This window comes from Pholcus phalangioides, unplaced genomic scaffold (genome assembly GCF_987345545.1).
Source record: "Pholcus phalangioides strain wild (caught in Gottingen) unplaced genomic scaffold, Ppha-v1.0 ptg000011l_1, whole genome shotgun sequence".
NCBI classification, from domain to species: domain Eukaryota; kingdom Metazoa; phylum Arthropoda; class Arachnida; order Araneae; family Pholcidae; genus Pholcus; species Pholcus phalangioides.
The window spans coordinates 51,326,606-51,354,205 of NW_028301604.1; the positions used below are offsets into that span (position 1 = coordinate 51,326,606).

At 38.2% G+C, this 27,600-nt stretch overlaps 2 protein-coding genes across 3 annotated transcripts in view; one reads left to right on the forward strand and one right to left on the reverse strand.

Moving 5' to 3' along the window:
- LOC149080535 (uncharacterized) overlaps positions 1-27,600 on the reverse strand; it is a 204,792-nt gene that overhangs the window by 121,163 nt on the left and 56,029 nt on the right. The gene's annotated exons all lie outside the window — the stretch shown is intronic.
- Positions 305-14,940, forward strand: LOC149080537 (uncharacterized). The gene is made up of 3 exons (XM_089238786.1): positions 305-449; positions 13,407-14,824; positions 14,908-14,940. Exons 1-3 carry the CDS (start codon positions 305-307, stop codon positions 14,938-14,940), a joined length of 1,596 nt encoding a protein of 531 aa, XP_089094912.1.

Below are 27,600 nucleotides of genomic sequence, written 5' to 3' on the forward strand. Positions count from 1 at the left end.
ATATTTCCTTAGATAAGCATTTATTATTACGTTTAACTTTAGATTGATTATAGACATATATAGATAGACAATAATATACAGCAGAAACAGAAGATCTGGACATCCTATTGGCTTGATGTCCGGGTGGAACTCAATGAGTTCCCGTTACATAACACTAGGTGGCGTTAAATGTCCTATGCGATGATCATCAGTCTTATTAATTTAGCTCTTTTTCTCTATAAGGACACCACATTCCTCCCTCCCCACTAATTAAAGGTCCAACCGGGCAGGAGCTTTCTTGGTTCGTTGGGAACATTGCAAAGGAATGGGAGTGCTGGACATCCCTGGTGCCTTAGCTGGTGTTGGTAGATTGCTACTGATCTCTGCCAGAGTTGTCTGTTTCTATGGAGCAATCTGTACCTCAGAATCTGCAGCGAGAGGAGTTGATGAAAAATTGTCAGCAACTCTAGGTACTACTACTACTGGCTGAATTTGATCACTAGCTGCTCTCAGCTGGTCGACACGTCATTGGAACAGTCCCATTTACATCTACTGTGAACTGTAAAACTCTGTCTTTGTTTGGAACAGTTCCGAACTTTCACCTGTTATTGGCGGATCTGTAATTTTGCACAGCCACATGATTTCCTGGCTCAAAGGTTCAATTATAAAAGTCTGTGACATCATTTCTGACTCTTTCTTGACCCTGTTCTTGATATTTGATAAGACTAGGTCTATTCTAGTATGGATTTCGCTTTTTAGGAATAACATTCCCAGAACTCCCACCAGGGCCGTATTTATGTTTTTGCCGCCTGTGGGCTATACAAATTTTGCCACCCCCTCCCATTTCAGTGTAACCTTTTTTAACCCCTCCCATGCCATTACTAATAAATCATAAACAGACAAAAGACAAAAAGAGGTAATGTATATTGTTGCGCCTAAATTTTACTTTTCTGTCTTGTATTCGTATCCTATTCCGATCCATAATGATTGGCATATAATGGGGAGTGCTCAATCTCCAGCCACAAGCCAAATATGGCCCACCAAGGGGTTCCTGAAGAAAGTTATCAATACACGCAACGCGACAGCTACACCAGTTTCTTGCTTACAAGTGGGAAACCATATCGCCGCCTATCTGGTCCGTGAACTGGAAAGGTTTGTGCACCCCCTGCTATATAACAACGATGGCCATGACCTCCGTAGAGCCATAGAAGAGCTAACGTAAAGGGGTTTGAGGGCATTAAATGGAAAAATGTTGCGGAAGTTTTATTTATACAATTGTAAGTAGCTCTACCGAAAATTAGATCATAAATTATTTTTACTATTCTTTTCGTCATTAACGTCAAGTGCATTCTCTCAGCATGTATCAATATTAAAATATGCAAGGGCGTAGCCAGGGGGGGGGGACTTGGGGGTCTGGTCCCCCCCCCGAAATGTGAGAAAATGACCGAAAAAAGGGAAAAAGATGGCCAAATCCATTGTTCTGTCACTTTGGTCCCCCCCCCGAAATGAAAGTGGTCCCCCCCCCGAACGAAATTTCTGGCTACGCCCCTGAAAATATGCATATGTAAAAATTAAATAGCCAAGGGAGAGGGACCTGTAGTCTCTCCTCCTCACGTTTACCAAATTACTGATGTACTCGTGCATGGAATAACATGATTAAGAGTTTACTGTAGCTGATTGACTGACAGTGAGAGTTACTGTCAGTTTGGTACCTTCTGAAACACTAGGTTAGTGCCCTTTGCCTCTTTCTTAGTCCCGATTCATAGAAAAATATTGCATTACACGAAATATATATAACTTACATACATTTTTTTCAAGATTAAGACGAAACAAAAAATTATCAAGTGTTTTATAGAGCCAATAGGACTCATTGTATTGATACTATGAATTACCATAGGCAAAAACTTATATAGGGGCCATGTGTCAGAAGCCCCCTCCTCCCCTTAATATAGTAGATTGCAGAATAAACACGATTTAATTGTTGTCCTTGTATTAATACCAGGATGTGAGTCAAGTTCATGTAACTTTGCACCCAAAATAAAACTAAAATGCAATGAATATTCCTTTTTTACTTTAATTTCTTAAATGACCTCTAGCTCAAACTTTCTTCAATTTATCGAAGTATACGTGTTACGCCTTATTGAATACAAGTATTACAAATTATCTAAGATTGAATTGTGGTGATTGTTCATAAATTATCATTAAAGGAAACTCTCACAAAATAGAAAATAAGTGAACTTATCCAGAAATAAAAAGCTATATTTGATATTTGCTTTTTTTTTTCCGTCAGGAAAGTGTATAATGAAGAGGAACTTTTTCCGTTTTTCTTGTTGGTATTCCTGTGTTTATAACCGAATGTAGTTTTGTAATAATGTATACAATTCATAAAAATGTGGGATCTGCCAGTCCACATTTGTTTCTTTTTTTGTATTCAGGAAAACGTCACATGAGGAGAGCTGTGCTTATAAAAGACCAGTAAATGGGATTGCGTGACCCTGCTTACCATTCTGTACTATGATTTATTTATATTAGGGACTGCAAACGGATGTTGTTCTGGATTGACCAGCTTCATCTCATTTCGGTTCCCCAAACAAGTTAAAAAAAAAATTGTATTGTAATTGAATTCATCCATTCGATTTATAGCCACTTAACACTGTTTCTATCTGTGTTTACATCTAGCCTGTTTCTTCAGATGGTCAACCATAGCCCAAAGACTTCCACTAAAGCCCAGACTGGCACCAATAAGAGAATCTTTGTTGCAGAAGATTCTTTTTATTGTCCTGTTTACTCATCCTACAGCAGGAAGTCCCTCATTTTTTTCTCCTCGTATTCAAAAAACCTGTGTTGTAGAATGTTCTGTCTTTGGGGCCGTTCAAGTATTATGCCAACAAATTTTTAGACATTCTTGACCCCCCTTTCCCCCGTCAGCAAAAGTCAGCGAAACTCTGACCCTTCCCCCCTTGTCAGTAAAATTTCATCATCTCTGCCCCCTACCTCCTAACACATATTGGTGTGGGATTAGAGACGTATGTGGGCTCTTGTCCCCCTCCCCTCCAGACGTGCAAAAAATATAGTTTTTTAAAAATTAAAATTTAGAAAGAAAATACCTTTATACATTATTATAATTTCTGTTAGCAATAGCAATGCTATTTGAAGGCTAAGAGAACTCTGAAAACTTTTTATTACCTTTTACCTTAATTATCTGACCCTGTGTCGGGACCCAGTCATAGTGAGAAGCAGCCTTTATATGGCAAGTTTGACATACGTATGTCTGAAATCAGGATGATCTTAATCCTTGAATGGACTTTTTCAAGGTGTTCAATGAGGACGCTGATCAAGTACAAGTGAGCACAAAATCTGACATGAGCATCGAGCACTCTGGGTGCTTCATTGAGCACTGTGGTACTCTGGAGCAACAGGTTGAAGATGTATGCTCTAAAACATAGTCTCCCAAACTTTTTGTTCCATCGCCCCCTTCATCAGAAATTTTTTCCTCTCATCGCCCCCCAACTCAAGTAAACCCATAGGATCTTATGTTAAATCAGTAGGTTCTATCGCCCCCTTGGACCATTCCATCGACCACCAGGGGGCGATATTGCCAACTTTGGGAAACACTGCTCTAAAAGATAGCCCTACAAAGCAGGAACATCATTTCAACTTTTTCCGGGGGGGGGGGGCAAAGAACATGTACTCAATGTATGTATATATATATATATACATACCATTTTTTAGTGTATTTTCAAAAGCCGGGGACTGACCCCCTAAATGATGGCCCTGCTCCAAAGAAGATACCAGCCCCCTTTTCTTCAAGGGATGTAGACTGAACTTTTTTCCAGCACCTTCAGTAATCTAAAATGAGTGCTTTACTTTGCTAGATGCTTATTCACTCTCCCAACTCGACTTGTGACAATACTATTTGCGAAGGCGCCAAATAACAATGTAAATACGAAAGTTAGATAATCATATATTTTTTTGCTTCAACGGCATTCTGTGTGGAAAAAACACAAACAAATAAAAATAAGCAATATGGTATATTAATTATATATTATTTACGATAGAAATGACACATGGCACTTTCACATATTTATGAAACGTGAATTTGAAAAAAAAAGTTATTCTATCCTCTCTTTCTATACTCAAAAATTTGCCGCCCTTGGCTATAGCCCGCTTAGCCCCCCCTGTAAATACACTACTGGCTCCCACTCCAAAAATTAGAAAGAGTAGGGCAGGGTACCCCCCTTAGACAACATAATCATAGCATAATAAAAAAAGATCCCTAAAATTTTTTTTTTTTCATAGCACTATTTCAGCACTATGTATGATTGACTAGAGCCAAAGCAACATGCAGAAATGACTTGGTAACAAAAACAATTTTTGGCCAAAATAGGGTATTAGCAACCTCATAATTCTTTTCTGTCTCTCCTCACAATATAAATTACATTTTTTTTTTGGAGTCTTCCACAGTCCAGTCTGTCACACACACAACTCTCTTCGACAATACACACAGCAAATTATGAAAACTGTTAAGAATGATGCTCCTTCATGACCATTTCCAAAAGCACAGTGCAAAATGCTTAAATTGCAAGGTCCAATATAAATAGTCAAGGTGGACCAGATGGTTTTACCCCTTTTTTTAAAAGGATTTGTTTAAAATTTAGCGCTCAATGCCAGTGTAATTGTTTTTGACAAATGAAGCACATTCATTTCTAGTTCTTTGCTGAGCACTGTAAATATTGTTTATGCCTCTGCATGCCCTAAAAATACAGAAGACAATTGAATGTTATTGGGTATCAGCAGAGTCACAAAACCTAGAATAAGCCTATGTAACTGACTGCTTTGTTATGCAAACTGTTGTCACCTGTACACAAAATGTGCACCATAATTTTGAATGATGAATGTTAGTTACTGTCCAAGAAGTAGTAAACACAAAATAATTTTTTTCTCAACCAGGCAAAAGTTTTTAATCCTTTACTTGATGAACCCTCAAACTAAGCAAATGAAAAATTAATAAACCATCAAATGATCCACATACACCCCCCCCCCCCAAATAACTTTAAAAACAATAGAATTTCTGTTTTGGCAGAATCATTAATTGCAATCTACTACATTTGTATTATTTGGCATTATATCGATGATTTTCTCCTTAATTGTCAATTCAATTATGCAAATTTTGTTGATAGGGTTTGGTAGGAAAAGTAGGACAAAAGTAGGACATTTTATAAAAAAGTAGGAAAAGTAGGACGAGTGGGAACTTTGCAATCCTGGACTTTGCATGGTAGTCGCATTCAGCACTTTTCTGTAATTCTGCAAAAACATGCTCACTTTTTGATAAATGTTCCCAGGAAATCGGTACATTGCCCAAAGGGATTGTTTTAAGGTATGAACGTACTGCTCTGCCTGCCTGTTGCTTGATGGTTTGAAGCAAGCAGAGCACAAGTGTGTGTGCTTTAATTCCATTATTCCTCATGAAAATCTGAAACTCATGTGATGTGAACTGAGGACTATTATTGATCACTAACACTTAAGGCTATCCAAATCGAGAGAAACCGTCCCGTAAGCATTCAATTGTCTTGCACGTGTTTGTTGATTTCATTGGGTATAATTCCATCCATTTGGAATGAGCATCGACTATGATCAAAAATATACGCTCGAATATGGGACCTGCGAAATCCATGTGAATTCTCTCCCATGGAGTACTCGGGTATTCCCAACAGTGTACCCTTACTTTCACTGGATTGGACTGGACAGTTGGACAGTTTTTAGCTGCTTTTTCAATGTCACTATCAATGTCCTTCCAGTAGACGTAACATTGAGCAATTGCTTTCATTTTAACAATGCCCAGATGGCCTTAATGGAGTTAATCAAGAATTTAATTCCTGAATTTCTTTGGAATAAACTCTTTGGCCATGCATGATACATCTGTCCTGCAAAGTGTATTCGGCTTCCTTCACTCCTAAAGATTCACCAAACGTCAATTTATACCGTATTGTATTGATATACTCGCGAGTTGTTGAAGATATTTAGTTTCCCTTAATGAGGGGCCATGTACAGAATTTTCAAAGAGAATTTCTGAGTTTTTACTCCCCTACGGTTACAGATCGGAAATTACGGTACTTTCGCGGCTATCTACCGGCATTCAAAGACAGCATTCTATACGGCATAAATTCGCCTCGTTCTTACAATATTGCGAATGCGCATTTTTGAAAAATTGTTAAGGATTTGGAACGCCTGTTCAAAGTGGGCAACATTTTCCGAGATCATTAAAATAAAAACCGAATCTATAAAAACTCTACCTTGAATATTCACAGTTTTGTCATCTAGCTGCTATGTGGTAGTCGCGTTTCGTATCACGAAAATCACTGGTGTGTACACAGAATCGGCTTTAAGAGGGGCAGAAGGATTTCTTCCACAAAAATTGTGGGTCATTAACGCTCAAAAAGAATTTTAAATTAACATAGTATAAAAGACTGTATTTTCTCCAATATTTTAATATTATACAAAAATATTTTTAATTTATCATTTTCTTGGGGAGCTGGGGCCCTCCATACCCCCGATTGCATACTGGCAATCAGCTAAAAATACGATTTTCTAATGTTTCCAATTTTGAGTTGACTATTCCTTTGAAAAAAGCTCTGGTCGCCACGAAAATCACACAGACTTTCAACACAAATATGCATACATTAAATTTCAAATCCATGAAAACCAATTTGGAGGATAGATTCAGGGCCAGAACTAGAGTGGGGGGGGGGGGGGGGGAAGAGCAGACGGATCTAGTCCCCTCGGGCTCTGGACTAGAGGGTGCAAAATTCACCCTTTATAACTGCTTGTTCTACGTTACACTGAGTGCCAAAATGTGTGCTTGCCCATTTGAGAAAGTATCTAGCTGCAGCTCTAGATAGATGGCACCACTTACTGAACACAAAACACACTGAATGCTGGGCACATACACACACAAACATACTTGAGTTTCACCAACATAAATCTGACATAGCTCCCATATTCAGGTGTGAAAATATGTGACAGTTAATTGGCGACAGATCAGAATGGTGGACCAACAGGGAGGGAAAATAAAATCATTCTACCAGGAAATCGCTTTGCAACGATTGGTATGAAATCCTTGCTCATATGAATAGAGAGAATCGGAAGATAATATCTGAGAGAATGTGAACTGAGAGAAAGAGAGAAAAAAAAAAATCTCATTTGCTTTTTAAATTTAAATCAGAAGATATTATTGAAAGAGCTAAGATTTTTTTAAAGAAATGAAAAATCAATCAAAGGGGAATTTATATATATAGATTTATTTATTAGTAAATATATAAATGTCTGCCTCTAACTTTTAATTACAGTGGATCCTGCTTATAATGTTTTTCAAAAAACTGTCATAAAAACATTGTAAGCACTTCAAATGAGAAATCTTAATAATTACTTAAAGTTGAGACCATGAAAATCAGTTTTACAAAGTGGAAAAATGTTCTAAATGGGAATGTTATAAGTGGGATCAACTGTATATTTGGTTTAGGTTTGTTATATGTGCTACACACATTCCATATGTTAAATTCTCATTAATAGGCTTCTTTGCAAGCTTTTCCGACTAGTAGACAATAAAAGTAAATGAACCTTTGAATAGAACATGTTTTAGAAATGAATCATTTGATTCACAGAGATACCTCCTCTTTCTACCTAGAACATGGCCCACTGCTGTGTCTCAATGAAGAGATATAAGCAGGTGATGAAAAACCTGGGGCATGCTGGAAAAAAATTCAGCGATACCAGTGAATTATGGGAAAGGGGGGCATACTTTTATTTTAAGATAATTTTGTTCGAGAGGGACCCACACTTTCACTTAAAAGGGACCCAGGTATATTAAAGTACAGTGGCATCTCTGCACCTTCATTTGCAAATATCATGACTGAAATCCAATTTTGAAAATCGTTTACCTTCATGTAAACATGAGAATATTTCCTGAAACGTTGGTAAGGGATGCTGGGGCACGAGGGCGTTGCGGGGGGGGGGGAACTTGGGGGTCTGGTCCCCCAAAATGTAAGAAAATGAGCAAAAAAGGGAAAAAGATGGCCAAATCTATTGTTCTATCACTTTGGTCTCCCCCCAAAATGAAAGTGGTCCCCCTGAACGAAATTTCTGACTACGCCCCTGCTGGGGCCTCTCCAGCTTTGGATTTAATGTGACAGAATAATCTTCACATAATCTTATGGATCCATCTGGTTTCACCATGGGAACAACCGATGTAGCCCAATCGGAAGTTTAATAATGCCTTCTTTTTCCAGCCAGTCTATTTCTTCTCCAACAAGGTTTTTTGGGCACAGTTCTTGCTCTATGGAACTCTGGGACAACGTCTGGTTTTAGCTTTAGTTCCACTTCATGGTTATTTATCTCACCCAATTTGTTGTCAAAAATCTCTTTGTAATCATCCTAAAATTTTTTGAGATCCATGTCATTAGTGGTCCACTAATTAATAGAGTTATTATACACAGTTATTACCATAGCCTTAATAGAGTTCCAATCTAGATGGATTTTGTATAGCCATTGGTGGCCAAAAATCGTATCTAAATTTCTCTCACCAAATATAAGTTCAAGTGCAACTTTTGCTTTCTGTATTCCATTTTCACACTGACATGTCCTGCTGGGACAATTTTTTCCCCATTGTATGTCAGGAATACTACTAAATTTCTGTAGGTTGAATTTTTTTCTTCGCTTGTATCAATTTCCATACTCACTGGTTTATTGTCCATGTTGACAGTAACCATTATGGGAGGCTTTTTCTGGCTATTCACTCAATACCCTCTCTGATCCAAACACAGAAACATCATTTGGTTTTCCTCTACCAAAACCTGTTTTTGCTTGTTAGGTGTCGATTGAGTCTTCTTTGCCAGGTAGCAAGCTTTTTTTTTTACAGAATCCACATTTGCTAGCAATAAATCTGCAGGTGTCTTTATTCAGATTTGCCCCCATGCATCATATACACAGTAGATATTTAACAGCCGCAGCAGAGTAGTTTCTGTTTTGCATGGGTGGTTGATACGATATTTTTTAGCAAACAAATTACATTTTTTTAAAACATTCTTTTAAAATATATTGTTGCTTTATGTATGTAAATCACTCTTTCAGTTAACATCTTGTGTAGCAAAAGATACAAAGCACTAGTGTTATTAATCAAGCACACATTGTAAAAAAAGGATTTAGTCCATAACATTTCTAAAACATAATTATTTCTAACATTTCTAAACATAATTATTTCTAACATTTCTAAACATAAATATATACATATATACAGGGTGGTTTTATAATTCCCCTTTCTGCATATTACTGGTTGTGCTGTGTGATATTTGTTTTATTATACTAAAGTTACATGATTAATTCAAGATTAAATACAAAATAGCAATGTTCTTAGAGACTGGGACCCCGTGGTCATTCTTGTTGATCTGTGTTCTCTGCTGGTGTTGCCATCGTTGGCACAGTAATAATGTTCTTTTCTGGTGTTGCCAGATACCCTACATTTACCCCTCCTGCATTTCAATAGTTGAATTCCTCCTGAAATCTGGGAGGTGATTTCCTCTTACGCTCTGATCTCTTCAAAGATCAACCAGGTGAAGGTGCTTGTTGATCTTTGTTATCATCATCATCAAGATGTGGGATAGACTCTGTGGGTTGTTCATGATTTTCACTGAAGCATTTTGAATGTTCAAGCTGAGACATTTCTTCAGCTGACTGATAGCAAAGTTCATGTTGAGTAACTTAGGGTCGTATTCACCGACATGGTTTAAACTGTAGTCAATTTTTGGATAAGAGATCAAAATAGATTGGTTAAAAACCTGAATTTAACCAATCCGTGACGATCTCTTATCAAAAAATTGTGACTATGGTTTAAACCATGTCGGTGAATACCGCCCTTATTCATGTTGATCAATAGTTGGTTATTTTTGATCTGTCTTTTTCAAGTGATCTGCATAAACACATTGACCATCTGCAGTTGTATAAGACAAAGGACCTGTGCGATGATGTATGACTGTGGATTTCCATAGAGCTTGTTCCTCAGTGTATACTCTGTTCATTCTAACTTGGGTCCTGATGTGAATAAACCGCTGTACCAATTTTTGATATTACTCTGCATCCTTTATCTCTATTGGTTGTAATTTTACCCACCCCTTCATTACGTGTTCCAAACACGTGCATTTTTTCTTCAAACGTGAAATTGTAAATCCGTTATATGAAGAATTTTCCTGGGAAATTTTTTTTCACTGTTCTCCAAATTTTGTTGAAATAAAACTGTTGATAGTACTAATTAAAATAGAAAGAGGTATATATCTCCCAAAAAAAAAAAATTCGATGAGGTATTCTGTCGTTATCATGGCACACTCCTCAAGAGTTGTTATGACAGGGCTCCAGCTTGGACATTGCCTGCGACAATTCTTGTCATTTTTTTTTTATTTTTTTACGCTAAAAGTTTACTATATAGAAGGGCTGTTGAAAGGTTGGTCTGAGAGCCCGCCAAAGATCACAGCCTGGGGGGTCTTGCGGCAGGATGTGGGGGCCATGATCGTTACAAAAGCTTGTGCGAGTTGTTTATTATTTTACAGCAAATAGTGAGAAATCCTCATTTTTTCTTCAAAATTTTACAATTTTATTTCTGAGCTAATTTACGCCGTATAATTTTCTTGGGCCGGATATGCTACCAATTATAACGTGAAACAAATTATGAACAACTTACCGTTGTGTTGCTGCTTTTTATTTTTCTTACGGGTCTGTATAATTAAATATTTCATAATAATCCACGGGCTGTAGCAGTTCCAATTTGACGAGAGAGAGAGTCATTCATTATTGAAACCGAAATAAATTACACTCTATAAAGAATAGGTGCCAGAACCTAGAGGCTGAGGCCATTTGAGCCCCCCCCCCCCCGCAATAAATTTTGTAAGGGGACTGAGCCTCCCCAGTAATTACTGAAAAAAACCATTGTGCAATGCATTCTCTCTCTCCTTCGTACACGCTTGAGTCCCGTATATGCGGGAGGACCAATAACTTTTGGGCTCCCCCCCCAGTGTTTTTTTGAAAAATATTGGGGAAAAAAGCGCATTCTAAATGCCCATTCATAACAGATCTTGAGGACAGATGCCGAAACATTTTTCAAGCCCCTTTACAACAAAATTTGACTGGGGGTGGGGGTAGAACATAGAATCAAATAAACAACAAGTGAATTATAATATTGATTTTAAAAAAGGAAATGAAAAATAAATGATAATTTTTCAAAGGTCCAAGACCAACCCCTCGACCGGGCTTTATTGGCCCATTCGCCCAGTCACCACTACATTTTAACAATTAATACAAAATATTATCTTTATACAACTAAGGGATTCCTGAACTATTTACGTTCGCAGCACTCATGGAAATTTTAAATGTTGCCCAACACCTCAGCCAACGTCTTCCTAAAGAGTGTAGTCAACACCATAACCCTTGTTTTGTGGAACAGATTTGCACCCTCCACTAATATAATTTGACTGGCTCTTCGTTTTCGTAAGAATGCTCATTTAGGAAAGAAAATTAGAATTTTTTTTTGAATTTTTGAGTAGGAAAACTGAACATCCTAATCTAAATTGTGCATGTGTATCAATAAAAATTGTACAAACTGTATAATTTTTATTGATGAGGTGACTGAAAAGGCAGTGACAGCAACGCCAATGAGATATGTGATATCCCCGCCCCCTCAACGTTTTCTCCCCATCTGGTTGGGAATTTCGAAGATGAGAAACGAAACTAAAACTAATTCAATAAAAAGTTATCAATTAGGTCATTGCAAAGATGGCCTACTGCACATTATCGGTGAGGGGGGGGGGGAAGGGAGATAGCCTACAAGTTGGCTACAAGACTCATTCATTCATAAAAAAAATATCGCTCACAAATTGAAAAGAATTTCTTCAATTTAAAAAGTAAAAATTAATCTTCAATTACCTAAGGAAGCAGGTTGGACACCCCTTTATAAATAGTGAAATGCATGCACAATATCAGTATGTAAGAGCCGCAAAATGTATCTATTTAAAATTCAATAAATCATAAATAGTCAGTCTCAGTCCTCGGTATAACGTCACTCGGGGACCAAATAAAAATGACCGGAAGCTGCGATAACTTGATAACGAGTAATCCCATTTCACTAATTTTGTTGGCAAGGACTATAAAAGAGATGTTATAGGCATCCCCTATCCTGCATCAGGGATATTTGGTGGATATAGTGAATTTTTCGTGTGAAAAACAAAAAATGATAGGGGGGGGGGAATCGTCCCCCCGCACTGGAGCCCTGTTAGTCCAATACCTTCTAAAGCAGCTTGCTCTAGAAGGTGTTGGTTAGTCCCACCGTTGAGCGGGAGGGGGGCATGTTTACTGTGCAATGTATGTCTGATGATGTTAATAGTTATGACTTTACAACGAGATCTTTGGACGAGAGATCTTTTCAAGCCTCTCTCTCGGTCATCCGTTTATAAGAATTCAAATTGAAAATTAATTCAATAAAGAAAAAATTATACATTGCTAGGTTTCCTTTCCATGTTTAGCGAGAAAATTCTTTTTCTATGAACACAGGACCATAGCGTGTCTTTTCGGGGCCCCCAGGGCACACTTTTTCTGGGGGCCCTTGGAAAGGATTATTATTATGCAAAATAAATGTACATTATTTTGTGGCGCCCAATTAGGCATGTGGCCCTGGTGCAATGCCCCGGTTGCCCCAGCCTAGTTAGGGGGCCTGTATGACCATATAGTAGTTATTCTAGACAACCAGCTTTTGCGGGTAGATAGGACAAGGCAAATCGCTTTGGGACAAGATCAAAGAAAAGCGTTGGGTCGCAATAGGCAGGATTAACCATTGAGGACAACAAAGCACGTACTTCTGACATGGGCATCAGAAAAGAGCAATGTGGTGTCCTTATAAGAAATGACTAAAAGAACTAAACTGATAAGAACATACAACGCCACCTAGTGTTGTGTAAGGGGAACTAGCGAGTTCCACCTCGGACATCAAGTAGACAAGATGTCTAAATGTTCTGCTCTTTCCGCTTTATAAATTCTTCCTATCTATATGTATGTAATCTATCTAAGTCTAACGTAATAATAAATACTCATCAAAATAAATACCCATGTGTTATCCACTCAGCTAACAAAGTGTTAAAGAAAACACAACAAGTGGCGACGAGGCCCATCTTAAAAGTTGGATAGAGTATTTACTCGAAGACTGCAAAAGGTAGGAGAAAAAGTTTTTCATACATCTCTGACCATGGAAAATTTAGTTGAAGAGTTAATAAGACAGAATCAAGCTCTAATGGAAGCTCTCAAAGAGCAATGAGGCTCAACGTCAACAAACCAAAAAGTGACGGTTTCGTTTGATAAATATGATGAAGCTTCAGAGACTTTCGATTCGTTTATAGAACGTTTCGAGGCGTTTTTAGACATTCAAAATGTCCCAGAAGAAAAATGTGCTAAAGTCTTAATTTCGAGCATTTCTGCAAAGCTCTACAACTTGTTAAAAAATTTACTGTCTCCGGACAATCCATCGGAGAAAGAATTCGCCATTTTAAAGAATGTTTTGAAGAACCATTTGAATCCTAAAGCATTGATTATACCGAGTAGGCACATGTTTATAAACAGAAAGCAGAACGAAGGCGAAAGCATCAGTTCGTATATAGCCGAATTGCGACATCTCGCAATCGCGTGCGATTATAAACAAGAGATGTTGAACACCATGCTTCGGGATGTTTTCGTTAGTGGGCTCCGAGATAGAGCGATCCTCGATCGTTTATTTGAGGAAGACGACATCGAGCTAGACAAAACAATAAAGATCGCGCTGGCGATGGAGAAAGCTGTTCAGGGGGCGAATGAGATTATCGGGAAGCCGGCAGAATTGAAGGTAGTGAAAGCGGGGAAGAGGAAAACGAAACTGCCCACGCAAAACAGAAACTACTCTGCCGCCGCTGTCAAATATCCGCCGTGTATACGATGCACAGGGACAAATCACGATAAAGACTCCTGCAGATTTATTGCTAGCAAATGTCGCTTCTGTAAAAAAATCGGGCATATAGAAAAAGCCTGCTACGCGGCAAAGAAGACTCAATCGAAACCTAACAAACAGAAACAGATTTCAGTTGAGGAAAACGAAAATGACGTTTCCATGTTTGGGTTAGAGAGAGTATTGAGTGAAGAGCCGAAAAAGCCTCCGATGATGGTTACTGTCAACATAGACAATAAACCAGTGAGTATGGAAGTTGATACGGGTGGAACAGTATCAGTAATGAGTTTACAGAGATTCAGAAAAATCTCGAAGAAAAAAGTTCAACCTACGAATTTAGTATTCCGGACATACAATGGAGAAAAAATTGTCCCAGCGGGATATGTCACTGTGAAAGTGGAGTACGGAAAACAAAAGTTGCACTTGAACTTATATTTGGTGAGGGAAAATTTAGACACGATTTTTGGCCGTGAATGGCTATACAAAATCAATCTAGACTGGAACTCTCTTAAGGCTGTGAGGACCGCTAATGACATGGATCTCAAAAAATTGTTGGATGATTATAAAGAAATTTTCGACAACAAATTGGGTGAGATAAATAACCATGAAGTGGAACTAAAGCTAAAACCAAATGTTACCCCAGAGTTTCGTAGAGCGAGAACTGTGCCCTTCGCATTAAAAGACCGGGTTGAAAAAGAAATAGACCGGCTTGAAAGAGAAGGCATTATCGAGCGAGTTGAAACTTCAGATTGGACTACACCAGTTGTTCCCGTGGTGAAACCAGACGGATCCATAAGGTTATGTGCAGATTATTCTGCCACATTAAATCCTAAGCTAGAGGTGCCTCAGCATCCCTTACCAACGTTTGAGGAAATATTCTCATGTTTAAATGGGGGTAAACAATTTTCAAAATTTAATTTCAGTCATGCATATTTGCAAATGAAAGTGCACCCTGACAGTCAACGACTCCTAACCATAAACACTCATAAGGGGTTATACGCCTGTAAAAGATTGATGTACGGCCTAAATGCAGCTCCAGCAATATGGCAGAGGTACATTGATGGGCTATTCCAAGGAATAGATGGTGTAAAAGTTTTTATGGATGACGCCAGAGTGACCGGAACAAATGACGAGTCACATCTCAGGGCTTTGGAAAAATTTTTCAAAAAATGTCAGGAGCATGGGCTGAAGTTAAATTTGAAAAAGAGCACATTTTTTCAAAAAGAAATAAATTTCTTAGGTCACAAAATTGATGAAAATGGCCTAAGTGAAACAAATGAGAAAACTGAAGCAATTTTGAAAGTTCCCGCACCGAAAAACGTTCAGGAAATAAAAAGTTTTCTGGGCATGGTAAATTTCTACGGGAAATTTTGTCCTAATCTGGCAACCATTGCCTATCCTCTCAATGAGCTGACAAAAAAGGACGTTCCGTGGCGTTGGTCTAAAAAGTGTGAGACTGCATTCAAGAAGATCAAAAAGGAAATTTGCTCAAAGCGAATCTTGATGTACTATGATCCTACACTACCTCTTACTCTTGCTTCGGATGCTTCTCCAGTGGGAATAGGAACAGTTCTATCACATGTCTTACCTGATGGAACAGAAAGACCAATTGCCTTCGCTTCTCGTACGCTGACGAAAACGGAACAGAGATACTCCCAGATTGACAAAGAAGCTTTGGCAATTATCTGGGCAGTAAAGAAATTTATGCTTTACTTGAAAGGCAGAAGATTTACTCTCATAACAGATCACAATCCTTTGGTAGCGATATTCAGCTCGAAGAAAGGTCTACCAGTGTTGACGGCTACTCGACTTCTGCATTATGCCTTGATCTTACAAGCATATCAATTCGACATCATTTATCGTAACACACAGAACCATGGTAATGCAGATTGTCTTTCCCGATTACCTTTAAGGGCGGAAGACTTAGTTGTCAAGGATGACATAGAACTCTTCCAGTTGAATCAAATCGAAACACTACCAGTGAAAGCTCAACATTTAGCAAAAGAGACACAAAAGGATGACGAGTTGGGTCCATTGCTGAGGAAATTGAAATTCGGTGAACCTTTAGGAGGGAAGGAAGCCGAGTATACCTTGCAGGACGGATGTATAATGCATGGCCAAAGAGTTTTTATTCCGAAGAAATTTAGAAATCAAATTCTTGATGAACTCCATCAAGGCCATCTGGGCATTGTTAAAATGAAAGCAATTGCTCGATCCTACGTCTACTGGAGGGACATTGATAGCGACATAGAAAAAGCTGCTAAAAACTCTCCAGATTCAAGTCCGATCCGGTGAAAGCAAGGCTGCACCATTGGGAATACCTGAGTGCTCCGTGGGAGAGAATTCACGTAGATTTCCCATATTCGAGCATATGTTTTTGATCGTAGTCGATGCTCATTCTAAATGGATGGAAGTATACCCGATGAAATCAACAAACACGTTCAAGACAGTTGAATGCCTACGGGACTGTTTCTCTCGATTTGGACTGCCTTTAGTGTTAGTGAGTGACAATGGTCCTCAGTTCACATCACACGAGTTTGAAATATTCATGAGGAATAATGGAATAAAGCACAAAACGTGTGCTCCCTTCAAACCATCAAGCAACGGGCAGGCAGAGCGATACGTTCACACCTTAAAACAATCCCTTCGGGCGATGCTAAGATTTCCCGGAAACATCTACCAAAAAGTGAGCACGTTTCTGTTGAATTACAGAAAAGCGCCAAATGCGACTACCATGCAAAGCCCAGGAATGTTATTCCTAAAAAGAGAAATCCGAACTAGGATAGACCTAGTCTTGCCAAATATCAAGAACAGGGTTCAAGAAAGAATCAGAAATGAGGTCACAGACTTCTATGACCGAACTTTTGAGCCAGGAGATCGTGTGGCTGTGCGAGATTACAGATCCGCCAATAACAAGTGGAAGTTCGGAACTGTTCTCAACAAAGACGGAGTTCTACACTACACTGTAGATGTAAATGGAACTCTCTTCCGACGTCACATCGACCAGATGAGAGCAGCTGGTGATACCCAGAGTTCCAGGCAAACTTTCATCAACTCCTGTCGCTGCTGACTCCGAAGTACTGATTGCTCCAGAAGAACAGACAACTCCGGCAGAGATCAGTAGCGATCTACCAACACCAGCTAAGGCACCAGCGACGTCCAGCAAGCCACCAGCGATGTCCAGTACTCCCGTTCCTTTGCGACGTTCCCAACGAACCAGGAAAGCTCCTGTCCGGTTGGATCTTTAAATTAGCGGGGAGGAATGTGGTGTCCTTATAAGAAATGACTAAAAGAACTAAACTGATAAGAACATACAACGCCACCTAGTGTTGTGTAAGGGGAACTAGTGAGTTCCACCTCGGACATCAAGTAGACAAGATGTCTAAATGTTCTGCTCTTTCCGCTTTATAAATTCTTCCTATCTATATGTATGTAATCTATCTAAGTCTAACGTAATAATAAATACTCATCAAAATAAATACCCATGTGTTATCCACTCGGCTAACAAAGTGTTAAGTGTTAAACACAACAAGCAATCACTAATTTATTTTTTCTTAGCTGACGATTGTTTACTGTCTCTGTAGATCGGCTGGCGACAGAAGTAGAAAATGCCATCAGTGAATCCTCTTGAATGCACTTCTGTACTATGCCTGTGACAGATACCCATTATGAGTTAAAAAAAAAAAAGGAGAAAACTGTTCAACAGAATACATCCCAACCCCCCCCCCCCCACTTGTTAACTTGGGAACTGGTTGACGGGTCTATATCGCTTCCTGTATGATCTCCTTCCTCATTGTTTGTACACCCCTCTGGAGATAGCAATATATTATATGATAGCAATAATGAGATGGATGGTGTAGTTTTCCTGTCAGCGGCGCTTTGACTATTTTTGTTCCACTGTAGAAATTTAGTAGCTTTTCTAGAATACAACTGCCCTGAAGCGAGGCGGAGCATACACAAACACACACATATATATAGGCGAATTCCGAACAAAGACGCACACGAATGGGCAGCCAGATGTATTGGAAATTTTTCCCTGAGGAAGCGTGAGAACTTTCCAGAAATTTTCAGTCATGGATACCGCCATCTAACTGAATCATGTGTTTATGGGTGTTTAAGTAACACACATCTCTGTGTCCCTCCTTCAGGAAGCTAGCACAGTGTTACATTTTTATGTTGTCCAGATGTACTAACCATGAGAAAAAAACGAAGAATAAGACATCCGAAATGTTCACAAAAGGTAATTGCCTACAAATGGTTGCACACGAAGACGTGAGAAATTTTTCTGTACAGAGTTGACAATACCGAAAACAGGATTGTCATATTAACTATAGCATATAAGAAGAGGAAGAAACATCCAGTTGTTTTTGAATCCAAGTGTCATCATTGAGTGTTCATGTTATAAATTTTCAAGTCAACGCTGATCGATCGTTGCATCCTTACTCATCCTTCATGATGAAGGAATCATCATCAAAGCCCAATTTGTAGCAGAGCAACAATAATCTTGGTAAGTACAACCTCATTAGCAGTTTCTCTAATTTTTTGGGAATTTTGCGATTGCATAAAATGTTTATACAGATATTCTTGAGGCCAAAAGCTTTTACGACAAACATTGTTTGGAACAAGATTGTTAAAGAAATCTAAAGTACAGTAGAACCTCGATTATCCGAGGGTGGATTATCCGGAGTTCAGAAATTACAAAACTACGAAAGGTGAAAGAAAACCGACCATGAAATTATTGATCAGACAACACAAGAGATTTTGGTAATAATATTCGGTGATAGTGATTAGAAGAATGGGAACAGAGATTGTTATTGAAGTTATGATCAGTTAGATCAGAGTATCCTATAATGGGCAATATCGCCCCTTGGGGGCATGGAAAGGTCCGGGGGGGGGGATGAGAAAAAAACAAATTCTGAAGAGGAAGACGATGAAACAAAAAGTTTGGAAAACTGCGAGTTGGATTATTCAAATTTGTTTTGCTTAAACAGTGGTCTCTAATAACAAGGAACAAAATAAGTCGAAAATAATTTGTGTAAAAAAAACATCTTATGACACCCAAATTTCTTGGTTTTTCTGCAAGTCAGGACCTTTGACTTGAAGTGCCCCTAGAAAAAAGTGGACAATTATAACCCTGCGGTCAAAGATGTTTAGTTTATTAGCGAATAGAGTAAATACTGTGCTGTTTAAATTAAATGGGCCACTTCATGCAGAAATTAGGACCGGTTCAGAAACTATATAATTGTATAAATAGGTTCTTGTGTGTATTTTTTGCGTAAATTTAAATGTGAGTATTTGACATGAACAACATGAGGATACAATAAATATTTATTTTAAATCAACGAAATGTATAAATATGCGTTTCATTCGAACTGTTTGCTATTGCTGCTATGTTTGGTTATTCCTGGTGATTTAAACCGTGGTTTTCGATAGGCCGTGGTCAGCATTACATGATTGAAAATTTTTATATCGTTAGATTATTAAGTTATTTTTGTTAAAATTAATTTTTAGGATAAAATATGAATGACATATCTATCACGTGGGTGTTTATGGTCAAAACTGATACCAATTGATTTATTGAAAATGATTGCAAATAAGATAATGCTTGACCAAAAATAATTACCGGTCCTGCAGGTCCTTCAACGTCGAACTTTTTTACATACATCAGTAGTATATGAGCAAAAAAAACACTATACGTTGAATATAAGTGTTATACAAATACTAAAATTTCGGTTAATAAGCACTCGCTCAGACGTATATTATATGTAAACAAAGATTTTCCCCCTTCTGATTTATGAATTCAGTAAAAGTATAAATACTTTTTTTTTATATCAGTATGACTTCAGTATTATAGTAATACTGAAGTGTGTGTTTGTTAAGAAAAATAAGCGAGATGCTATGCCAATGGGTTTTTAAACGTTTGCTATCTGCGGCGCACCTTAATATTAATAGCAACTGATCACCTATGTTGGCCAAATAAAATCGAAACCAATGTTTTTATACCCTCTATGGTTCTCCTCCATAAAACGTATTGAAAATTATTTTTTTTCCAGAAACCGATGTAAATTGGCACTGTTAGCATATTTTTAACTGAAACAATACATCATCACAGTAATTTAATTAATTATACTGGATTTAACTAGCTAAAATAATTAATTAAGGGCATAATATAGTCTGCCTTAATTTTAATGTTATCTATAAACAGATAGAATTTTGCTGAGCAAAGTTGAATAGTTTCGTCCTTGAATTTCATTTCCATTTCCCTCAATTTGGTGCTATAATATAAATCTCTGAGCACGTAAAATTGGGACAGCTCTCAAATATGACACCAACAAGGAATCAGCTTTTTCTAGATAGATAAAAATTATTGTACTTATATAGCTGTGCCTTGTACTGAAATGACACTAAAGGATGTACTTTCTGAAATACCAAAAAACCTGTTTGTAGTTTTTTGACCATTTACCATGTCTATTCAAAAATCAACGGGACTATATAGGGTTAATGCGCAAAAAAGTTGCTCTTCCTTCACATTTTTTTAATTGATGCAATAAAATTATTGCATCATTGATTTCATAATGAGATTATCACCATATCAGATATTATCTACACCGAACTTTTGTCATTAATTACGCAATAATAATTTTCTCATTATTAATACGCGAAAGAGCTCAGTATGGTGTTGCATTTTTCCTCTCTTTAAACACTGTACTCACTCAGACATTTTAATATTTTTGTTTTGTTTGTTTATATTGATTTTTTTGCAAATCAAATACGGTACTCCTGTACTATATTGAAATGCACAGTATTGAACACAAATGAAATGAAATTAAGTATTTCTGCTCGAAGAAATGCCGACCAACAAAAAACCAAAATATCAAATCGTAATATTTTCAGTGATTTTGTCCTCTTATCCCCCCCCCCCTCTTAAGAGAAAAGGAAATGAACATGAAGTAAAATCATTTGTCAAACATTTTATAGGATAGTGGCTCTGGCTGCATAAGCCCATATAACCATGCTTTTTGAATTTTTCATCGAGTATAAATTTCAATACTGTTTTAAAACATTGAATGATTCCTGTTTTGATGTCATTTGAATATAGCCGATCTTGACAAATCAAAAACTATGTAGGAAACAGCCATATTCCTGAGGAGCCAAGCATGGTTTTTGCTGAAGAAGTTTTTTAGATTTTTTCAGGACTTACGGAGACCCCCCCCCCCTCCCATGTCGAAAGCCACACTGTTTTCGTCATCCTATGATTCCACTCTAGCAATCACATGCAGAGAATGTTTGGTGCCGATACCGATTTTCTAGTCGCCATGGTGACCTGGAGCCCGAGATTTGTCAAGCCCTGGTATAGGGTTCGTACCCTCCTTGAAAATCCTTAGAGAAAAAGTTCATTTTCAAGTCTTTAAAAGTCCTTGAAAAAAATTATAATCATTTTCAAGGTGTTTGAATTTTTTTTTGTGAATTTCTTCCATCAATTTTTGTCTAACCCCCCCCCCCCCCTCCTCCGCAGTCCCCGCTAAACTACTTTCTGCTGAGATGGAAACGAACTGAACAACGATCATATGAGTTACGTCAGTGTTTCTCAAAGTGTACGTAGTGGCTTCTAGCGGTGTAGCTAACCTTTGTCAGGGGCGGCGCGACAAGCTGGAATATTGATTTGTATGCTTATTTATTCTTTGAAAAGTGGTTCTTTTATAAGTAAAAATATCTACCAAGCTATTCCGTGGAGTCGCGGATGAACCATGAATTGGGCAAAAAGCCGCTGCTGACAAAAGTCAGAACCTTTGAGTTACGGGACAATGTTCAAAACAGAATACATGGTCACGCATATCTGAGGTATTTCTGAGCTTTAAAAGGTGTTGCTCTTAAATCTGACAGAAAAATACTGCACTTGAGATATTGCTCTGAAATTATTTCAAACTATTAAATTAATGAATGTCAGTTGCAAACAGGACCGCAAGTAGATGCTTGGTCGGCCAGGGTGAGCACGCATTTTGACGCCCCTTTGTAATGTTGAAGGAGAGGTTAAATGGTGAAATTGGCACCCTTTCTGGTCCAGCGCATGGTGCACCAGAACCTTTGAACAGACTTTCCTGTAGGAACCGTGTATAACATATCGATATAACATATGTACTGAAAAAGTTCTTGGGGCCAGGCTGGTCGTTGATCGCCTGCGGATGTGACCACGGAATGGAGGTGGCTTTAACAATATCTGTTGCAAGTTCCGAAATGAACTGACTGCTAACGGAGGTTAATTGTTGACCGTAGATGCAATGTTTTTTTTTCAAAAGAGCTGAACTCTATGCTTTATTGACTTTTTTCTTGAATATAGAAATCGAACAACACAGACGAATTTTTTGTTTAAGTTTATAAATAACGCATTTTTGTATTTCAAATCTTGAAAGGAACATCATAAGAGTGCTTAAGGTTTATGAAACAGCAATGTTATGTCAATCTTAGTGCTGTATTTCGAGTAATTTTTTTTTGTAATATAATTTTTTCTTGATTTCAATTTCATGAAATATGGTTTTGAATTACAATAATTTTTAGTTTTCTTAGGGAAATTTTTGCGGAAGAGTAAGGTAGATAACGTTTCAGTTATACGATTTTTCATTTATACGACGCTTTTACCCGACGGTTCGGCGACGTGCTTAAAAACCTCGTTTATACGACGCGGCGAATAAACGAGGTTCCATTGTATGGGGCTTGAGCCCCCTCAACATTTTCAATAACTTTACGCCCTTGCATCTTTGTGACCATTTCAATGACCTTAGACCATATCCGCCGTTAAGACATTCAACACCGCATGTTTTCGTCTCTTCAACGTTAAACACCTGTCCTAGTGTATTCATTCGTATATATATACGGATGCTGTGAGAAAACCATTTCAAGCTCCGTAAGAAGGTCCATACAAAGTCATCAAAAGGACAGAGCAATACTGCCGTTAATAATGCCGTTTACTTACTCTCTCAGTAAACGGCAAAGAACAAAAACATCCACAAACCGGTTTAAACCCTGCTTCACCGAGAATCTCAACTCATGTTATGTATCTGGCAACACCAGAAAATAAGCAGTATTATGTTGTATGAAGGTGGCAACACTTCAAGGGAATGACAACATGCCGGGAATCAGTTGTAAATATTGTTCCGTAATAAATTAGTTAAGAATTATCGTTCAGCTCATGATTCACTACAGAAACGGCTCATAAAGTACAATAAAGTTGGCGACGAGTGAAAAAAAATCGGAAATGGCAGACATCGACGATCTAGTAACCGTTTTAAGTAATTTCGTCTCGAAACTAAACGAAACTCATCCAGCACCTTCAACCGGCGTCAATGTGAAAACGCTTCTCCAGTCACAATCGATCTCGTTTGAATGCTACGACGAAGTTAACGAAATTTTCGGTGAATATGTACAGACTCGAAAACTACTTCCAGCTCAAAGGACTCACGGATTCAACAGCAGACGTCGCAGAAGCCAAGAAAATGGTGTTAATCAACTGTCTCGGATCTAAGTACTATCACCTGCTTTCCAGTCTAACTTCATCGGATCTTCCTTCATCGAAGACGTACGATGACCTGCTAAAAATCTTGAAAGATCATCTCTGCAAAAGGGTAAACATCCTGACGGAACAACACAAGTTTCTTTGCCGCACACAACATCCAAGTGAGCCGATTTCGAATTATATCGCTACATTAAAAGAACTTTCGAAAACCGCCGAATTCAAATCTAGTTGTGAAAATGCTGAATGCTCAAAATCTGTCATCAACCTCATGTTACGTGCTCAATTTATACGAGGATTACAAGATGCCGAAATCCGCGAAAGAATTCAACAACAAGCTGAACTGATATTCGACGAAACACTCGAAGTCGCATTAGCGATTGAAGCTTCGAAAATCGAAAATAAAGAACTCTACAAGAGTAATTACGGTTCCAGCGTGAATAAAATTGCGCAATGTAATAACAGCGGGAGTTCGCGACGGAAATCGACTCCGCATCGACGCGACAGATCGGCAAGTCGGAAGCGAAACCTCAATTTGAGAGACATCGGGTTAGAAAATGTGTGTCTCCATTGCGGAAAAAGCAACCATCAGACTCAAAACTGTCGAGTGAAACACAAGCTCTCATGCCAGATTTGCTTCAAAAAAGGTCATATCAGTAGAGTATGTATTACAGAGCTTCTGAAACGGAAAAATAAAAGCGGATCTGAAGGAAATACTGTTCAATATGTGGAAAATCCAGATCACTTTCAAGTAAGCCAAATTGTTGATATATGCACTAACATTGCTGAAAAAGACGATAGAATATTTGCAGTCATTCAATTAAATGGGAAAAACTGTCGTTTCGAATGTGACTCTGGTAGTCGTGTGAGCACCATGAACATAAGTGACTACAGGCGCTTAAACCTAAATCTTCCAATCCTGAAAACAAATGTATTTTTCCGAAGTTATACAGGTTAAATTTTCAAACCCATCGGATACGTCAAAGTGACTGTATGCTACAATGCTAAATCCAGTGAAGAAGAATTATACCTTGTCAATTTGAAGAGAGAACCTATCCTTGGTCGAAATTGGATACGTAAATTGGATATCAACATAAATGACATTCATGATTCCTCAAGTGTCAAGCATATACCTGTGTGTGCTGTAAAAAGATCTGTTCCTAGTATTGTCAATGGATACTCTGATGTTTTTGAACAAACAGTGGGCAAGATTCCAGATTATACATGCTCCCTGAATCTGCGGAAAGATGCCAAACCAGTGTTTGTTAAACCACGTCCAGTACCATATGCTTTGCGTGAAAAAGTTGAAAAAGAACTGGATAACTTGTGTGATCAAGGGATCATAGAAAAAGTGGATCATTCAGAATGGGGAACTCCACTTGTCATCGTGCCAAAATCTGATGGTTCTGTAAGACTTTGTGCTGATTACAAGGTGACTGTAAACAATCAACTTCATGATGCCAGACACTCAATACCCAAGATTGAAGACATATTCAACAAGCTACGAGGTGGATCATATTTCGGCACCTTGGACATCCATAAAGCATATTTGCATTTAGCAGTCGATGAAGACAGTGCAAAAGTTCAAACGATCTCTACACATCGAGGTACCTATTTGGCAAAAAGATTGTTTTTTGGTATTAAAACAGCACCGAACGAATTTCATTCTTTCATAGATCAGTTTGTTCAAGATTTAGATGGAGTAACTGCATATTTTGATGATTTAATTATACAAGGCAAGACTTATGAGGACAACACACTTGCTGAATGTTCTAAATAAATTACGAAAATATAATTTGCATGTAAATAACAACAAATGCAAATTTTTTAAAAAAAGTGTAGAATACCTTGGACATGTGATAACTGCCAAAGGACTGCACAAATCTCCAGCTAAGATTCAAGCTATTCAAGAAGCACCCAGACCAAAAAATATTGACGAATTGAGACAATTTTTGGGCTTAGTTATGTATTACTCGAAATTCATCAAGAGTGCATCAAGGTTACTTCACCCATTAAATAGTCTTCTCAGGAAAAGTATTCCGTTCAACTGGACAGCTGATTGTGAAGCAGCATGGATAAAAATCAAGTCTGAAATTGCTAGTGACCAAGTCCTCATACCATTTACTCCAGAACTTCCGGTGACTTTGGCTACTGATGCTAGTCCACATGGTCTATCCGGAATATTATCGCATATTATGCCTGATGGAAGTGAACGTCCTATTGCATTCGCTTCAAGATCACTAACAGCTGCCGGGAAAAATTACAGCCAGCTCAATCGAGAAGCTACAGCTGTATATTGGGCATGCAGAAAGTTCTATGATTACATCTTTGGTCGAAAATTCACATTGGTAGTGGACAATAAACCAATGATGACTCTCTTGCATCCAGAGGAAAAACTTCCAGCATTGTCAGCTACAAGAATGTTGCGGTATGCACATTTCCTTTCCAACTTCGACTATGACATCAAACATCGAAAATCATCCGAACATGCAAATGTAGACTATTTGTCAAGAAGTCCCTTACCACTGACAGATGTACAAGTCAATACTGTTGATGCTGTCAATGCTGATACATCCTGCAAGCATCAGTGATTAGACAAATATCCACAGACACAATTACTTCTAAAGAAATCCGAAAAGAAACAGAATTGGATGATGATCTTCGTGAACTAAAGAAAAATGCGATGGAAGGAACTTTATATGACCCAGAAATAACATTACAAGAAGGAATTCTACTTCGTAGACAGCGTGTAATAATACCTAAGATACTTCAACCAACCATCCTGCAAGAACTACACTCAACTCATTGTGGAATACTGAAGATGAAAGCACTTGCTCGAAATTACTGCTATTGGAAGAATATTGACTCTGACATAGAAAGTCTTGTGAAAAGTTGTAAGAACTGTTGTGACGTCAAGAAAAACCCCCAGAAAGCTCTAGTGCACAATTGGGAAAGTCCAACAAGAAATTGGCAACATGTTCACATGGACTATGCGGGACCCTTCATGGGACATTTTTTCTTACTTGCCATCGATGCAAAGTCTAAATGGCCAGAAATCTACTACATGAAGAAAGCTCCAGATTCTGCTATTACAATTCATTTCCTGCGAGAAATATTCAGTCGATATGGACTGCCAGAAATTCTCGTTAGTGATAATGCTTCAATTTTCAAATCACAAGAATTCATGAGCTTCTGCAAACGAAATGGTATTCGACAACGAATGATAGCTCCTGGTCATCCCTCAACAAATGGACAAGCAGAACGTTATTGCCAAACCCTGAAGACAAAACTGAAATGCATGGAATTCGAACGAGGAACACTTCACGAAAAATTATGTAAACTACTGTTTCGGTACAGAGCTACACCTCTTTCATGTGGAAAGACACCAGCAGAATTATTGTGGTCTTTGTTTTTGTAGTGTGTAATTCACGGTGCATATTCTGGATAATTTCGATCACGATATTTTGACGTTCAGGTCTGATCTCAAGGAGCAGAAAGCAACATTTTTGTGAGTGTGTGTGTGTATTCGGGTGTGGACTGTTTGAACATGGGATACAGGCGATATTTTTGTGACACTGATATGTGATCCTCGCCTCTTTCGTATCATATTGGATAATCATAAATTGAAATCCACTTTTGAATAACGGGGTAAGTCATCCGCTTTTTATTTTTCACGAAGCAACCCCTTAGGGAAATAGATATACTCCCCCGCCCTAAATTTCTGATCTTCTCAATCACTAGTAGTCCAAAGACTCGTGAAAGGCGCTAATCCATCTTAAAGATTTTTGTCTCTGTGGATCGAGCTGTTCAGACTCCATAACATTTTTAAATATTCTTCTTCGCCATTTTCTTTCCACCGGCCTAAGAGAGAAGTAAACACTACGAGCATATGTAAAGAAGGACAATGAAGCAAGACAAGCTGGTGACAACGACCCCCGCCCCCCTCACTCAATCTGTGAGGAAGGGAAAGGAAATCGTCCACACAAACTCTCCCCAGGCCATTCAAGGGGTCTCTCTTCTTTCCCCTCGCGTAAATACGATTCCTGCATACACATCCTCTCCACCCCCATCGCTTTTTTGGACTGCAAAATTTTTCCTTGTGAATTGC

Coding starts and splice junctions, on each gene's coding strand:
- LOC149080537 (XM_089238786.1), top strand. CDS start 305: ATGGGAGTGCTGGACATCCCTGGTGCCTTAGCTGGTGTTGGTAGATTG. Junction 450..13,406: donor AAAATTGTCAGCAACTCTAG/GTACTACTACTA, acceptor ATTCGTTTATAG/AACGTTTCGAGGCGTTTTTA. Junction 14,825..14,907: donor CATTAAATCCTAAGCTAGAG/GTGCCTCAGCAT, acceptor ATTTAATTTCAG/TCATGCATATTTGCAAATGA.